This window comes from Filicampus tigris, chromosome 12 (genome assembly GCF_054856515.1).
Source record: "Filicampus tigris isolate MCC_2025a chromosome 12, RoL_Ftig_1.0, whole genome shotgun sequence".
Classification (NCBI taxonomy): Eukaryota; Metazoa; Chordata; class Actinopteri; order Syngnathiformes; family Syngnathidae; genus Filicampus; species Filicampus tigris.
The window spans coordinates 12901141-12919494 of NC_141228.1; the positions used below are offsets into that span (position 1 = coordinate 12901141).

General features: G+C 40.1%; 1 protein-coding gene across 6 annotated transcripts in view; it reads left to right on the forward strand.

Annotated features, from left to right (window-relative positions):
* cacna1ea (calcium channel, voltage-dependent, R type, alpha 1E subunit a) overlaps window positions 1–18354 on the forward strand; it is a 98853-nt gene that overhangs the window by 61823 nt on the left and 18676 nt on the right. For 3 of the 6 annotated variants that reach the window (XM_086046273.1, XM_086046272.1, XM_086046274.1), the window contains 19 exons: window positions 1250–1342; window positions 1435–1644; window positions 2583–2695; window positions 2775–2887; window positions 2968–3099; window positions 3540–3609; window positions 3712–3829; window positions 4238–4305; window positions 4556–4647; window positions 9363–10220; window positions 11266–11477; window positions 11561–11672; window positions 13447–13576; window positions 13990–14049; window positions 15284–15390; window positions 15729–15825; window positions 16600–16760; window positions 17035–17172; window positions 18110–18311. In XM_086046273.1, the coding sequence (XP_085902399.1) occupies window positions 1250–1342; window positions 1435–1644; window positions 2583–2695; window positions 2775–2887; window positions 2968–3099; window positions 3540–3609; window positions 3712–3829; window positions 4238–4305; window positions 4556–4647; window positions 9363–10220; window positions 11266–11477; window positions 11561–11672; window positions 13447–13576; window positions 13990–14049; window positions 15284–15390; window positions 15729–15825; window positions 16600–16760; window positions 17035–17172; window positions 18110–18311 (3086 nt within the window). The remainder of the gene's footprint in view (window positions 1–1249; window positions 1343–1434; window positions 1645–2582; window positions 2696–2774; window positions 2888–2967; window positions 3100–3539; window positions 3610–3711; window positions 3830–4237; window positions 4306–4555; window positions 4648–9362; window positions 10221–11265; window positions 11478–11560; window positions 11673–13446; window positions 13577–13989; window positions 14050–15283; window positions 15391–15728; window positions 15826–16599; window positions 16761–17034; window positions 17173–18109; window positions 18312–18354) is intronic. The other 3 variants (XM_086046275.1, XM_086046277.1, XM_086046276.1) reach the window with 1 other exon arrangement.

Genomic DNA, 18354 nt, shown 5'->3' on the forward strand with positions numbered 1-18354 from the left:
TATTAGCCATAACAACATGAACAATTACAGTATGTATCGTTTACAACAAGGGTTTCAAACTGTTTTTTGTCCAGGGTCACATTATAGTTATGGTACAACAAGTGTGGCTTCAGAAAGTCGGTACCATGAGGAGCAACTAGGATGAGCAGAAGGGAAATGTTTAAAAACTGGTTCTGACTGGTAATAATATCATTTGTTGGATCCTGGCCATGGTACAGACTGATTGGGATGGCTAAAGCTAACATATCTTTACTAATGTCCATTACCTGTTTATTTTTGTGTCTTGTAAAATGTTTGTGTCTGAGCATCTTTAATTGTTCTAGACACAAAATAAGAAATAAATTAAACTATAACTAAAACCTAACTTTTGGGTCTTGTGACCATGACCAATTAATTATTAAAACAATCTCAGTCCTGTGGCCCGGTTTTCATTGTCATATTTTTGATCTGAGCCAAGAATTTAAATGTGAAAAATATATGATTTTTTTTGTTTTTGTTTTAGTTTTAAAAACAAATAACAAAATAGTGAGTCACTTTTTCATTTTTCATTTTCCCATTGCCAGTCGTGAATGGAAAGAATGAATAATCCACGGATTTGCATGGCCTGCCAAACTGCCTCGGAGCATGGTTTGCTATGGGCGTATCATCAAATGGCATTCAGCTGTTTGGATCATTAAGTGAACATTAAAACTTTTGCTGTTTTGGTCTCCTTCAACTGCAATGCAAATGAGCTTGAATGAACTTTTCCCCTTCAGCAAAAACTATACTGGCATTATTAGCGTGTCACGCGTATAAGCGGTCCTTAATGTCAGTTGTCTCATTGTGTTTGTGGTTGGGTTGCATCCTCTGATAACACGTGTGTTTTCTTGACTTGTTTTGCATGAAGGTGTTTAAAGATGAGAGTTTTGTGCGACAGATGTTGTCATTGAACTTTGCGAAAAGAGATCTCGGAATTTCATCTCATCTGTTCTCACCTATTTCAACTTTTTTTGTGCTAAAAGTGCTGGTTAAGAGTAGTATTTTTCATTATTTAATTCAAGAAATGAAAATGTATTGCCATTAAATTTATTAATCACTTAACAGATGACCCAAAAGTAATTTTCTGTATTTTCTATTCCCTGTTTTAAATAACTAATATATATATATATATATATATATACATATCCAGTATGTACAGCCTTGGTTCAGCACCTGCACATACAAGCGTTTTACTGATCCGTTTGTTGTGTTGATACCGCTCCATGTGAAGTGCTGAAGAGAGCCACCACTATAAAAAAGAGAGGCATGGAGTCGCCGCATCGGGGTACAGGGGAGGAACAATATGCCGACATTTCCTCTGTGGGTGAGTGGACGTCTTGCCGATTTTGTCGGGTGACCATCTTTATCTCAAGTCGAGCAGCAGGACATCGGCGCTTCTTTCTACCTACCCTCAAGGCATCCCCATGGCCAGAGAAAGCTTCAGGAGTGGCAGACGAGGCCCCGCCGTGTATTTTCGCCGCAAGGAACGCCTCCTGCGCATCTCCATCCGCCGCGTGGTGAAGACGCACACATTCTACTGGACGGTGCTGGGCCTGGTGGCTCTCAACACGCTATGTGTGGCTATTGTACACCACAACCAGCCACTCTGGTTGTCCAATTTTCTGTGTGAGTCACGCTTTCCGATTGGGTTAAAGCTAGGGAGGGCCATGAATTTGGTAGCTGGGCTTCAGTGGGGGCTTATGGGACTTAATCAGAATCAACTTTATTGGCCATCATTAAGCTACCATTTTAACAGCACACAACATCTGGCGAATTGATAAATATTTATCTAATAACATGAGAAAATAAGTTTAAAAAATCATTTCAATGCATCATACAGTATTCCCTCGCGTTATTTGTGGATTGACATTCTCACTTTTTTTTTTTTTTTTAGAACCTATGCTCTATTTTTCGCTTAAAAACCTCACTTTTTCAATTTTTGTGTCCAAGACAAAGCCATGTCTAATCCAAAAGAATTACTTGGTGCCATCTTGTATCAGTTTCATCCCAAGGAACTATGTTGAAGTGAGTTGAGTACCTTCATATACAGTACTGTTGTGCTTTTCTGCCATCGTGTGGCACCTATAGACAATTATTAACTTTTTCAGAGGTGTATCAGTTTCGGTCTGTACTCACTCGACAAGAGGATTATTAAATATGTTCATGTGTGCAAATCACTACAGATGTTTATCATAAGTCGAATTTGGCTGAGACAAGTTTTGTTCTGACCTACAAATCAGAGGACGGAACTTCAGTATGTTGACATTATTGTGGGCCATCTCACCGACTCTGCGAGGATGCATTTCAAATCTGATCGATCAAAGAAACACTCCCATTGTTAACATAAATTACATCATCTGGCGCCACTGATTCTGAAGAGCCAAAGCAGATTAGATTTACAAAAGAAATTGTTGGGAATAAATGAATACAATTTTAAGGAAAACATTGCAATTTAGGTTGGAAATGTAGGTTAGTGCTAGTGTATGCCTTGCTTGCTCACCACTGCTTTAAAGTCACTGCATAATTTCATCATGCTAATCGAAGTGTGTCCGTTGCTGCTCCAGACTATGCAGAGTTCTTGTTCCTTGCGCTGTTCCTGACTGAGATGTTCCTGAAGATGTACAGCTTGGGCCCACGCGACTACTTCCACTCCTCTTTCAACTGCTTCGATTGCAGCGTCAGTGCTCCATCTCCTTCTCCTCAATCACTACTTTTCTTCAACAAAATCTTCATTTCCTGTCCTTGTACGTCCACAGGTGATTGTTGGCAGCATCTTTGAAGTACTTTGGGGTGTCTTCAGGCCGGGCACTTCCTTTGGCATCAGCGTCCTGCGTGCTCTTCGTCTACTAAGGATCTTCAAAATCACCAAGTTAGTGCTTATTTCCTTGGTTATTGACAGAAAAACCCGATCCATTCCTTCTTCCCGTAACTGTTTGATTTCCTATCAAGGTACTGGGCGTCTCTGAGGAACCTGGTGGTGTCGCTGATGAACTCCATGAAGTCCATTATCTCCCTCATCTTCCTCCTTTTCCTCTTCATCGTCGTCTTTGCTCTTCTGGGCATGCAACTCTTCGGTGGCAGGTAACAAGTAGAAGTCCATCTTTGCATCCAAGAAATTGTGCTTGGGTAAAAAGATTTACTCTTGCAGTCAGCAAATCATATTTACCAAAACTCAAGTCACCTGAAGCAAATTATGTGCATTCACTTCATGTTTCTCGCTAAAATAACAAAACTCCAAATTGTCTTCGCTGTTAAAAAACGTGGAGTTATTGCAAGCATTTTTTGTTACCAGTGTCCCTTTTAAAATAAATTGCAGCATTACTGTGGTTTTTTTCAACACGGTAAAATGACAGCATAATGGTGCTTTAATAGTTTAGTGTACAATCCTTTATTTAGAATAAGCTTAATGTCTCTCTTCGCACTATGTTTTATAGCCTACAAAGTTATTCTCGAGATGTTAATTAAGTCTCCAGTCTGCTCTTTAAATACAAACTTTGTCTAAATTTTCTGGGTCCCCGCAGGTTCATCTTTGAGGACTACACCCCCACAAACTTTGATACTTTCCCTGCCGCCATCATGACCGTCTTTCAGGTCTGCTCATCAATGTCATGCGAAAGTTATTAAATCCTGTTACTCTGAAACGTTTGTCAATAAACTGTACTGGCGTTTTGTTTGTTTGTTCTTGTTTCTCAGATCCTGACTGGCGAGGACTGGAATGAGGTGATGTACAACGGTATTCGCTCTCAGGGGGGAGTCAAATCTGGCATGTGGTCTTCAATATACTTCATCGTCCTCACCTTGTTTGGGAACTGTATCCTCTTCCTTTACTTTTCCTCCTCCTCCTCCTAGTTTCAAGTTTCAGCTTTACAACAGTGTTTGATTATTGAAGCTACAGGATAATTTGTGGTCCCATTAATTCATTATCTCAGTGGCAAACAAATGCACTCACTTCTCACTCCAGCGAGGGGATATAATGACAATTCAACAGAACAAGATGCTACTGGCCTGATTCTCCACCAGTGTTTTTCTTGTTGTTGATGTAATAACATTAACTCATTCACTGCCAGGCCCTCTTTTACCCTAACGTTTGAAAAATGTGGAGAAAAAAAAAATATAAATACGTTTCTGGGATTGAATGGCTGGACTGTGAAAAGACAAATAAATCCGCCAATGGCATTGAATGAGTTAATAGCATTGACCTTAACTCAAGTTTGACCAGACACTCTGCTGAATGTCTTCTTGGCCATTGCTGTGGACAACCTGGCGAATGCACAAGAGCTCACTAAGGTAAAGCCCAATAAACACTGATCATAACATTAATAGAAATTTAATGTGATCCAATGCATCAAAAATGTGACCGTTCCAAAGATAATATTGCTCAGTTCTGACACTTCAGAGAGATATATGTTTCACAGGTAATACTCTTGCGTTGGATATCATTAGATGGTGTAGCTTCTTATTTTCTCCACCCATCACATGGATTTGCGGCTATTGGCTCAAAAAGAAAAATCATAGTTGACTCTGTATTTGCTCTTAGGACGAGGAGGAAGCCGAGGCTGCTTTCAACCAGAAGCATGCTCTCCAGAAGGCGAAGGAGGTCGGCCCACTCTCCTCCTTCATGTCTTCAGAGTAAGTCCTCCTTCTGCCTGACCTCCACATCGCCTCCCTCTGTCTCCCTCCTCATCTTCTGCCTCCCCCACTGCAGTGAGCGTCCATATACTGTAGAACTTAACCCACACGACTGACTAGTTTGATGAAGTCGTTATGGATGGAGGCTTGAGACCCGAGGCTTGGGCACAGACTTGTTGGCATGTAATCTCACTCTTAGTCCTTTTCTCCTTGGATATTCATAACAAAATAGGTTAACAGTGCACTTGTTGTGTCCCGTAGGGTCTTTAGTCAGAAATATTGTTGTTTAGTGTGGAAAATGATGCATGACTTGGCCCATTATCAATAATAAGACCGGACCCCGTTTGATCTTTATGATGTATTGTCTTTGTGGGGACATTGTTTGTCCAGGTTTATGACACAAATGTTGGACCGTGGTCTGTTATTGATGGTGATTGTGACAGGACGCTGTCAATAGTCAAATAATGTCTCATCCTGATTCTTCCTGTCAAAATTCCAGGCAGTTCTGGCATTGGCATTGTGAAATATCCCCTGGGCCATCGGAGGAAAGACAAATAAATATACTTATTCAGTATGCTGATAGACATACTGATACAGTATTTTTACTGGACATGAGAGCTGCATCATTCTGGATCAGGATCCGTGCACTTCAGATCAGTCTTGCTGTTTTTTTCCCCATTGCGCTAAAATCAAATGTTGTGCTCACTATCAATTTGAATCCTATTTTTTTCTTTAACCTCAGTTTTTTAATCCCACTTTATCTTTTTTGCGTCGAAATTTGTGTTGAATGTGCTGTGAGGTCCAGAAATATTTATACCGTACAATGAGTTTTATGATGTAGAGGCACTTTAAATAGTTAATTCTGAACGCAGCAACATCCCAGTTTTAAGAGGGTGTGCGCACCTGTGCTTCCACATTATTCCAGTTGTTTATTTTTCACTTATCCTCTCAAAAAGAGCAAAATAGAATGGAACTGAGTTATACAGGTTATAGGCCACATTAATGGTAAAAATAGTTCCTCGGCAGTCAGGTTTTCAGATGGCAATATTGACCATAGAGCGTGTCGTCTGCAGTGGTGGATGCGCATGTGCATGACAGGATTGTAGCCTGCCTTTTACTCTATATGCACGAGAAACACATTTGTTGAATGGGCATGTAAAATACTTTTTTTTTTCCCCCTTTTCCTTTTTATTTTCACTCAAAACGAAATGGCACAGGCTAGAAAAGAAGAAATGTGCATTAGGTTGAGTTGAGCTAGCGTGACGGATGCTCGTCACGACCGAAAGACAAGACAGGAATACGCCGGCATCTGTATGCACAGAGGACGCTCTGAACTTTATCTCATTTCAGTAGCCAGTGCACTGCTGACCTTGAAGAAACTTGCGTGGCGGCAGGAGATAAAAATAAGAAGTTGCGGCGTGTCGGATGGAGGCTGAAGATAAATTTTCTGCATGTGTTTGGTTGGCATGATAATAGGAAGAAAATCATAAATTCCAACACCCTTGCTGAGACGTTGTCAGACTTTGAATTGCTCGTCCGTCGTGCACCCTCCTCGGAATATCGTGCTTCTACCTGAATTCACGCATTAAGTTGGCCAAGCATGACCTGAGGATGTGTCAATGCTTGGAGGTGGTGGTCATGATTATAGCTGCATCCAGATACTTTGTGCCAAAACTTTGTAAACATAATACACCTGGCTGTGTTTGATGTACAAACCCATCTCTGTGTTGTTGTGTTGTTTTTGTGTACACATGCTGTTAACTGTGAAAATCCAAGATGCCCTGTGATCATTGTTGTGCTCTCAACGTTTATGACTGTTTTCTAATTGATCCGATACGGCAGCCATCTTGTTTGTCAATGTGTCGCTTGGCTCCAGTGGAGACACACACCAAAGTATTAAGAGTTTGTGTGAGTTGAAGTCTCTTTTGATCAAATCCGAGAATATCAGAGTAAACAAATCCCCCAAAATGTGAATGATGAGAGGCAAGCATTGGCACGATTGCAACTGTGCATTTATTATTTTTGATATACGCTACTCAAAAAGATTTGTGGACGAGCCTAAAATGCACTATGGTGGTGCCTTGAGATGTGAGAAACGATAGAGAGAAAATGCCATTAATCCATTCCAGATTGCCTCAAAAAACGAAAACAAATTGTAATGTGTTTTTTGACTTAAAAAATAGAAGTCTACAATATGATACTTGTAAAATTGTATAGTAATGACTTAATTAAATGGGATTAAAAAGAAATAATACATTTCTTCTTCAATGCACATTATGTTACTCATTCATGGGGCTTGGCATAAGACAGACATGGTACTGGAGACTCAGCTCCTCTATGGGCTTCTTAGTACGGCAGTTGCAGTCCATTTTATACATAATGTGCATCGTGGTATTGATGCTCTGGCATTGCTTTAAAGCACTTACATACGTGGCAAATCAGAATCTGAAGCCATCTCTTTGTCGTCCACTCCCCACAAGTTGTTATATTTGCATGCTCTTGATATGCTGAGAGATGAGATCCAATGTAAGAGCTGTATCGGAGGTATTCTGTCTTTACAAAGCAAAAGAGAAAAATGCTCAATCAGAGAGATATCAACACAGCATGTTATTATTATGTGCTGTGGCAATATTTTCCACATGACTGTAATTAAGACTATGAAACACCAGGGGTTGTGTTTCTGATTCATTCCTCGTTAGAAATAGGAGAGATTGTACAGAGCAGACGTCTGATTAACACAACAGCTGCTGTCATAATTATACTGAATAATGCTGCCTCATGATGACTTTTTTTTCTTACCATTGTTAATACGCCACATGCTGCTTCACCACTATTTTATGATCACATGTAGCAGCCTGTTCTGGTAAATTTCAAGTATATTGTGGTTGAAAACAGTGAAAACTGCGCACTGTTATTTGCAAAGGTCACGCTTTTGCTAAAGCTCTTCCATAGGATCTCATTACTGGGTGTCAGTGTCTTTCTTTCAAAATTCAGTTTAGCTAGAAGCATCTCTCAACATTCACACCTCATTTTTGAAGCAATACTAATGTGAGGTTAAGTTTATGCATTCTGGAGATGTTATTGGCTCCCAATTCTTCCCAAAAATAACTCCAGTTTATTTTTGGAGAATGAGCATCTTTGGCTGTGTGTCTCCCAGCCTGTTTTGTCTCTGCTCACCAATGCACTAATGTCTTGTTTTCAACCAATCGCTCATTGATAACACGGACCGCACAAGAGTCCACGCTCCAGTAAGTAACACGTACTGCTCACTTACTGTTCACCTTTCTGAATGTCTCACTCACACCTGCTCGACCTTCTTCACTGACTTAGACACAGCAGCGTCATTTTCTTCATGCCCTAGATCACATTTTGTTATATTCATGCCTCTGACTCCCTTCTACATTTCACTCTTTCTGTTGAAAGCACACACAGCGATTCTCGCAAAAACATCATCACTGATCAAGTGAATCAGTGATCTCATTTTGGAATTAAATGGCTTGCTGTTCCTACCTAAGCATTTGATTACAGCATCTGCTATGCACGTCAGTTTTCATCATTATTCATATTAATAAAATTCAGTGGAAACTCTTGAAGTCAAACGCGACCCATTTCGGAATGCTGCTCAACAAATGTGCCCATAGGAAATAATGCAAATAGAAACAACATGCAGTGTGATCTTGTAACTGGCATACAAGCACAATAACAAATTTGTCACATTACATAATGATAAATAAATAAAGCCCTTAATTACAAAAGCGATATGTAAAGAGGATTTGCGTGGTGGAAGCACCTAATTTATTTTTTTTAACCGTCACACGAGTATAAACAGAAGTTAACCACTTTTATATAATGAAACTTGAAAAATATTAAAATTTTGCTAGCAAGTGGTGATGCTGAAGCCTTTTTGATTTGAATGAGTCCACTCACTCCATAAGTGAGAATATTTAGGAAACATAGTGTCGTTTCACTACACCGCATATTCACGACACACGGTGAAATATTGCTTGATTTTATTTTTTATATTTTGTTGATTAGCTTACTATATTATCTAATGAAAACCCAAAGTTCAACTTCTCAAGAAATTTGAATATGGTGGACCCCTGCTTATTCGGGATAAGGCACCTATTCACTGATTTTTTTTTTTTCCAATATTTATTCATTTTTGTCTTGGTTTAGAAATAGAATAAAATAAAATGTTCAATGCAATTATAATGGCCGTCAAAGATTTGTGGATTTTTGCCATTGGCAGTCTCTATCCCCCGCAAATAACAGGGGTTCACTTAGGAAACAATGAAATGATTTTAAAATTAGAACTTATATAAGAATTGGTTGTGAGTTTCACTTCTGAAATTGAACTGTTGTGAATGAAGCTTTCTACAATATTCTACTTTATTGGGATGCATCTGTGTATTCTTCTACTCTTAGCGTCTTTTTCTCTAACACCCCGTCTAAAGCTGCTCTGAAAGAAAACAAGGAAAAAATGATTAATCCATTGCTGGTGCGACATCATTCCAAATTCAGATTTGTACGGCCGGCCTCAGAACTGTTTGACTTTAGAGATTCCACTGTAAACGCAAACAAAATTAGTATACACCTGGATCAGGCACAAGCACACAGTAAAAACATCTTCAAATGGCCATTTTGAATTCCACTTTCTTTCCTAAAATATGCTACTCAATGTGATAAATGTATATGTGTTCTCCTTCTGTCCACAGAGGAAGCCGTAGGAGGCGGCCCTATCTGTACAGAAAAAGAGCCATCCACCGCAGCCGACCCACCTATTCCCGCTCCTTGGAGGAGACGCAGGGCAGCCTAAGGGAGGGCCGCCCTCTCCCGCCACTCAACCCGTCTAACGCTTTCATGTCCAGGCGAGAGAGAAGAAAGAGGATGACCATGTCCGTGTGGGAGCAGAGGACCAGCCAGCTGCGGAGACACCGCCAGATGTCCAGCCGGGAGATTCTGTTCAGCGGCCCTAGCGAGGAGGACGGACCTGCCGCCTCAGCCCAGTCCCAACACGGGTGCCCGCAGTCCCTGCACCGCAAGGCTTTGCAGAGCACTCCACCGGGGGGTGTGAGGTGCCCGGCGGACCCCCTTGCAGAGCCCATGGCATCACCAACCAAGAACCAGACTTCGACTTTTGAAACTGTTCACTCCGGTGTCATTCCCGAACCCCCCATGTCAGCGCCGTCTCCTGAGATATTGGACCCCTTGAGTATTACCCCCGAGAATCCCCCCGAGTCCATACCAGAGCCCGGCCTTGATGATGACGAGAGTCACAACAAGATCGGCGAGCGAAGGAGCCCCAGGTTGAATGGTGATCGTCAGCACAGGGCCGTGAAGAAGTTCAGGCCGCCGGACAACAGTGATGCCGGCGGGACCAGGGGCAGGAAGGCGCTGCGTAATCGTCAGAACGGAGCCAGGAGTCAGGGATCATCTCCTCGGAAAGGAAACCACTCAGCGAGTCGCTCGGTCAGCAGGGAGAGAAGCAGGGAAAGGAGCAGGGTTCCAACGAAGGTAGAGGACAAGGAGGTGGACAGTGAGAAGAGAGAGGAATCCAATCCTGAGGACAACAGGTGAGAACAGATAGTCTAGTAAAGTATTGCACCCATTTAGGTATTTTCTATCGCGCTTATCCTCATAAGGATTAGGGCACCTATCCCAGATGACTTTGGGCAGTGGGCTTGGTACACCCTGGACTGGTCGCCGACCAATAGCAAGGCACATATAGACAAACATCATTCCCACCCATTGGATATTTAGATTCTTCAACAAATCTGATGCTAACCACTCGTTCACTGTGTTGCTCCATTAACTTTCCTTTTCCTAGACTTCCACCATGAGAACTGAAACATTGGATTTCTATGGAAAGAAATCTTTGTGTATCACTTAAAAGAAATGATCAACTTTCCGGGCAGCAGGATGGTGGATTGGTTAGCACCTCAGCCTCATAATTCTGAGGGTCAGGATTTGAATCTTGTCTCTGTTCTTCTTCTGACAAGTTTGTATGTTCTCTCTGTGCTTGTGTGGGTTTTCTCCAAGTACTTCAGCCTTCTCCCACATTCCAAAATCATGCCTGTTAAGATAAATTGAAGACTTTAAACCAATGGTATCAAACTGTTTTCTATCATACCTCTTAGTTATGATTTCCCAAAGAGGGCTTATGACTGTGAAAACCATATAAAAGTATAAACACCTCATCACAGTATATTATGTACATACACGCCCTGCACTTGATTGTTATTTTTTATTCCATGAACAACAAATCAAATTTAAAATCAGAAATCATGGTAAATAGAAACGTTTGTTTCTTCTTTACACGGCAAACTAGTTGAGACTGAATCAACTGCGCCTCTGCTGGTCGTAGTCAAGAAGTGCACCCTTCACAGTCATACATTTAGTGAAATGTTCTTTTACACAGTCTTGATGATCTATTAGTTGATTACTTGATTATTTTCCCGATAGTAACAACTTTGGGAGCAAACATAACCCTGCTTTGAAAAAAATGTTACATACATTACTGTGGTTAAGAAGTTTCCAGGAAATGCCAGTATAGATTTTTTTTTTTTTTTTTTTTTGATGGGGTTGACAATTTGAGACTCTTTCTGTGTATGTCCTCAGGCACGGTGGCCAAAGTGAGCGAGTGGACACTGAGCAACCAGACAATCACGCCGGTGTCCAAAAGCAGGCAGAGCTCCCTCAGGAAAAAGAAGCGTGTCCACTTGCTTTAGAAGAGAGCAACCAAGAAGACTTGGATAAATCTCAGCTCAGCTCCAGCGTGATTGTCGAAATGCCCGACATGGAGGCATCAATGGAGCTATCTACTATCACTGGTAACTGTTCCAAACTGTTCCAAACAGGTTAGACTGACTTGACAATCATCATGCATGTTCTTCCCTCCTTCTTGCCTCTGTAGTTAACAGCAAGGACCCTGAAACCTCCAAGTCTGCGAGGGAGGAGGCTGAAGATGTCAAACCAGTCAACAATGTGACGCCTGACAGCATGTTCATCTTCAAACCAGACAACCCGTAAGCCCTCATGGCCAACTTCTCATATGTGATTGTCCTGGTAAGATAGAAGTGAATAATGGCATTCTGATTCATTCTGCGTTTATCGAATATGAATTAAGTAGCAAAATGCACTCATTTTATGGCCATTTTGTCACTTGCTATCGACTGAAAATGACATCACAGTTGCTTAGGACTTTCTTTTTTTTTTTTTTTTTTTTAATGTTTTGCTTTGGATGTTTTACAGCACTTTGAGTTGCATTTTTATGTATGAAAAGTGCTATATAAATAAAATGTGATTGATTGATTGATTGATTGACTTAGGTAACGACCGCAGCCCCTGAGATGGCTAAAACGGGTGGATTTTGCTGCTAATTCTTATTCCACAAAAACAATATCAATCAGAATGCCATATTTAGACTAACAGGGGCTCACAGAGCACATTATTAAAAAGAACATTTTTGACTTGACTTCCCTTTAAGCTTTCAAAATTTTATAAAATATACAAAAATATGATGTATGACATTATTACATAATATTAGATCATTATAAATGACAATGTTTGCAGCGTATTTGCAGATTGACCTATTTGCAGATTGACCTATTTGCAGATTTTTTTGGAACCTATCCTCCATTATTTGCTGAAAAACTCAACTGGTATTGTTTTAGTAAATCATTAAAAGCCAAGGAACTATGTTGAAGTTACTTGAAAAGCTCCATTTTGACAAAAGCAGTGCTTTGCCACCTTCTTTCTGGTGCCAAGGAACGATGTTTAATAATGTTGAGGAGCTTTATTTGGACAAAGTAGTGCTTTGCTGCCCTTATTGAATAGGATTTATAGTCAATCATAAACCTTTTTAGTGGGAGCGTACATTATTTGCGCATTTTCACTCTTCGCGGCACACTATTTCAATTAGTAATGTATAGAATGTATTTGTACAAATAAAGTCCTTCCCCAAATAAACACCTTATCCTTAATTTTGTAAATGAAATGAAAAAAAATGTTTTTTTTAAAAAAGAGCACTAACTAACTGAAACTGAATTTTACGATAACAAAACTAACTTTAAGTATAATTGCGAAATTACCTGTTGTTTCCAACTTTTAATTTCATACATGAGCTTTCAGGATTGGTTCTAAATTTCATCTAGGCTCTCACTCTATCCATCTATTGTATCTGTCATTCTATCTTTCTATACATCTAACTCTCTATCCATCCATCCATCTGTTTTTAATCTTGCACATTATACAGTAAATACCCCATATTAAAAGAACAAAAACTAATAGTAAAACTAATAAAAATGAAACTAAAATGATGCATCTAAAAATATATTCAAACTAACAAACCTGCCCTGAATCCTAATTCAAACTAACTGCATTTGAAAATGCAAAGTCAAAACGATATAAAAACTAACTATAATGAAATCGCTGGCCTAGATAGATGAACTCAGAAATTATATGTCGGGTGTATCACCGTTGATTTTATTCGTCCCAATTAAGATAAATTGGATAATTTGATGATAATCTCTCACAACAAGCTATTGTGCCGCAACATGGTGGCTGGGAGTGTCTCGTCGACAGCTTTTCATTTGAAGTTCTAACAACAGTGGTGCAATGTGGGAATAATAGGCCCCCGGTGGCCCCAGAATTTGATGTGAAATCATAAAAGCTTTATTAGCTTAGCGGGCCAAAAATCATATTGCCCACAATGTAGTTTCAGTCAGTTCATTGTTTTTCCTGTGAAACTTCAGGCATGCTGTGGCTTCATTCTCTTTGCTGTGTTTTGCTCGTCCTCAGGGTGCGTCGAGCGTGTCACTACGTGGTGAACCTCAGGTACTTTGAAATGTCCATCCTGCTGGTCATTGCAGCAAGTAGCATCGCGCTTGCCGCAGAGGACCCCGTAGCCACCACCTCGGACTGGAACAAGGTTTGTGCATCCATACATGGCAACTCACTTTTTTTTTTTTTTTTTTTTTTCACGGCCTGTCATGAATCATTATCCTGAGGAACAATTTCATCGTCCCTGGGGTGCAGTGCCTCCCTTGATCTGCACAGCAGTTCAAGTAGCATAAAATATGAGAAAAACTACATTTCCTGAAGTTGTTTTGCAAAGTGGTGCTACTGAGAACTAATGGGGGAGACGATTAAATCGTGATTAGGGTGGCAAGTTCTTTTCCTCAGCTCTTAATATTATGTTTTGAAGAGATTGCTACATTTCAAAGCACAAGCTGAGAGACTTTGAGCTTTGAAATGAGCCCTACCATCAGAATAAATTGACACTTTTTAATGTTTATTCTATTCAGTTTATTCTATCTATGTGTTTTTTCTGCTCTCATTTAGGTTCTGCGCTATTTTGACTATGTGTTCACTGGCGTGTTCACCTTTGAAATGATTATTAAGGTAAGTGGCAAATGAAGAGAGATGCCTTTGCTGTGAAAGGATGCCAGTAGGCAAACTGGAATGGTTGCCGCAATCCAGTTGGGGCAATTGTTTTTTTTTTAAATAAACATATGGAAATAATAATTTCAAAAGAGTTCAATCACAAATCGACAAAGAAAAATGATTAAGGAACCGGATGGAGCTTGTGTGCCTCACAGTCCAGTGTCTTACTAGTTAAAATTCTTCCCAGACCAAGCTTGTTACTCTGTCTTGTCTTTATATCAAATGCATTTTTCCCATTGAAATAATTTGAAATGTTATGAATCAATTTTGCCCCCCCCGCAAAAAGCAAAATATATTCTTACATATTTTAAGTGCGAAAAATGGCTGTGTTAAGCCGATGCCGAGTTCAATATTTGGCAGGAAAAAAAAATCTGCTAACGATTAATGGGGCGATTATTTTTCAAAAATAATATGTTGTCCATTAGTATTTGGAAGAGAGGGATTTTAAAGTAGAAAAACAAGCAAAACAGCATGAACTGATGAATTTAGCTTTAGGCCATTATATGTATGCAGTGCATAAGCACCATAATATTCATAAATTACTAGCAAAACATCATTTACTCTATGCATGATACCTTTAACTTACATTTCTTGTGCTCCATTATTTTCTTTGCCATGAAATGACGATTTCAAAGTAAAAACTTTGACAGAGTTACATTAAATTACAAATGTATGCTGTACAGAGAGAGTGTTCAACTGAAACAGGAGCCAATTTTAACACTAATGTAACCTTATCAACATATAAATAATTACAGAAATAGCATCTTAATGTGTAGATGAGAGGATGGAGAAGGATGTAATTCATACAGAATATCGTCAGCCATGCAGACAGTCATCATTCATCAAGTCGGTCAGACAGTCATCAAGACCCAAATTGAGTTAGAAATAATAAGATTTGGTAGCAACACACTAATAATGCACTTTAAGCATGAAAATAAATCTTATCAACATATATACTTACAGACTGTGTCTTAATGGGCATATGAGAGGATGGAGAGGGATGTAATTCACACATAATAAAATTCGGTCAGCCATGCATGTCCTTCACTTCCTGCCCATACCTACTGCACAACGTTTACTGTTTCATGAGAAAGAATATGTTGGCATTTAATCGGCAAAACCCCTAATATCATAGTTCCTGTTCCTAAAATTCTGTTTCGAAATGTCACGTGACGTCCTCGTTGGTCCGCAGATGATCGACCAGGGTTTGATCCTCCACGACGGCTCGTATTTCCGAGACCTGTGGAACATCCTGGACTTCATAGTGGTGGTGGGAGCTCTGGTGGCCTTCGCCCTCACGTCAGTTGCATGTTTAATTCAGGCTGTAAACTCCAAACGTATTCATGTCAAAACTGCTTGTTGGCTCTTCTGCTGTGTCTTGCTCTGCTTGGATGCGGCGTAAGCACATCTTCTGTGTTCCATTCTAACTGTTTATGTGCATGACCCTCTCTGTCTCTCCTGTCTCTGGATGGTGACCTTGTGGGACTGCCTGCAGCAATGTGATGGGGTAATGCTCTTCAGATGAAACTATGTCATGTCAGGTTGAAAACGTTGCAAATAAGGAGAAATACGTGCATCGAATGTGAGGCTTACTGTGCTACTTCGTTTTAATGCTCACACTGTGTCTTCTTGCACAGAAACAACAAAGGAAGAGACATCAAAACCATCAAATCGTTGAGAGTGTTACGTGTGCTCAGACCCTTGAAGACCATCAAGAGGCTTCCTAAACTCAAGGTCAGAGCTTCCACTTTTAAGTTGTTTTGTTTCGATTACACTGGTCAACAGCTAATTTTAATCAGAGTTGGCCTCATGTGTCCCTAAATGTATTTTTTATGCCGATTTCAAAAATATCTTTCCTTTTTTTCCAGAGGTGGCAAAACTACGCCCACGCTGCATGATCAGTATATACTGTATGCTTGAGCAAAAAAGACTTAATCCATTTACTTAATGCAAATTTTTTAAAAGTAGAGAATCTAAAATGCACTTAAAGGGGGAATCAACCCAAACACATTTTTTTCAAGAATATGTTCTATGCAAGCCCACTAGTTGAAACACGGCAATCTGATTAATTTTGAGTTTGTGGAATATGAGTTAAGCAGCAAAATGCACTCGTTTTTAGCCATCTCTGAGGGCGGCCATTTTGTCACTTCTGTCGACTGAAAATGACATCACAACTGCTCAGGGCTTAGGTAACGACCAATCACATCTCAGCTTCAGAAAATAGGTCAGCCGTGATTGGTCATTACCTGGGCCCTGAGCAGTTGTGATGTCATTTTCAGTCGACAGAAGTGACAAAATGGCTGCCCCCAGAGATGGCTAAAAACAGGTGGATTAACTCTTATTCCACAAACGCAATATCTATCAGAATGTCTTGTTTCAACTAGTGGGCTTACATAGAACATATTCTTGAAAAAACCTTAATGAGGACAAGTGCTGTTGGATGGTTACCTCTCGCTTTTACACTCATTTCTATGTGAAAACGTGACTGTTATTTTCTCCTGCCCACAGGCGGTGTTCGACTGCGTGGTGACATCCCTGAAAAACGTCTTCAACATCCTGATTGTGTACAAGCTATTCATGTTCATCTTTGCCGTCATCGCCGTGCAGCTCTTCAAGGGGAAGTTCTTCTACTGCAACGACAGCTCCAAGGACACGGCGAAGGACTGCCAGTAATAATGCTCGCTCGCCTCACTCTGTTGCTCTTTTGCATATTTCCAATGGCCCCGCGTCCTCGTTAAGGCATCAGTTAGAGAGTAATAGCCCTAAGAATATGTACGTGAATGCTAAGAATGTCAGTCTTATAATGGATGGGGTGATACCTTCATACACCTGCATTGTGATTTTAAAGCAGTTATTTTAATGACAGACGACCTCACACTGTAGTTGAAGGTTTGTCATTACTAATTCTGGATACTTTTCTCAATCTTCTGCCCTCTCCTACAGAGGTTACTACATAGACTACGGGAAGGACAAGAAAGAGGTGAAGAAACGTGACTGGAAAAGACACGAGTTCCACTATGACAACATCGTCTGGGCTCTTTTGACTCTCTTCACCGTGTCCACCGGGGAGGGCTGGCCGCAGTGAGTGTTTGCATGCCCCATCCATTCAGGAGCAATTTCACCTTCAGACCTTTTGATGAACAAAACATGATTATGCAAGTCGTTTAAGAAAGGTTTTACCATTCATCTAGCTCTAGGTCATTTAATAAAGGTTTTACCATTCATCGAGCTGTAAGGTTAGACTGTATTTCACTGACAAGGCTTGTAAATTAACCACAGCCATTAAATGGTTTAATTTAATAATTTAAAATCATATCATTCTTCAAATGCCAGGGGGGCATTTGAACAGGGAATGACTTTGATGAGAAGATTAGTACCTCGCAGCATTTGGGAAAATTCTACAATATTAAATAGAGTTGTACGTTGAGATACAAGTGACCCATCTTCTTGAGATTTTTTTTGTTTGTTTGTTTGTCTGGATACAAGCCACCGTTCGTCCATTTTTTTTTTTCTTTTATTTAAAAATAACAATTTTAGACACAATATGGTGGAGTGAAATCATCTCACTACACAGCAAGCAACAAATGTCAGACAAGCTATTTATTGCCATTTGAGGTTTAGTGTCAAACCAAACCAAAACAAAAAGAAATGCACATTGTGCATTTAAAACAACCACCTAGCTTTACTTTCGATAATTTGTTTATCTTAATGCGAACAATCAACGCAACGCACAATTGACAGTCAATGAATACCATCAGTGTTGCGGTGTTATAAACCTTCAAACAATGGATATTTGGAGGCAAATGAGATCCAATACAAGTATCATAAATTCTGCCTTCACAAAGACGGTAATGCTTAGTTTTGATTGACACTGCAATGATAAAAACATTCTATAAGAAGGCAACTACATACAGAACTGTAGTGGAAATACACTGCACATTTTTCAAGAACAAAGAAGTAAATGATGATGTCTTTACTTCAAATGGATGATAACAAATGCTGTATTGTTGTCCGGCAGAGTGCTACAGCACTCGGTGGACGTGACTGAGGAGGACAGGGGGCCGAGCCACGGCAACAGGATGGAGATGTCCATCTTCTACGTCATCTACTTTGTGGTCTTTCCTTTCTTCTTTGTCAACATCTTTGTGGCCCTCATCATCATCACCTTCCAGGAGCAGGGAGATAAGATGATGGAAGAGTGCAGCCTGGAGAAGAATGAGGTGAGGGATGGCAGACATATGCTGTATTATTTATCCATCTCAG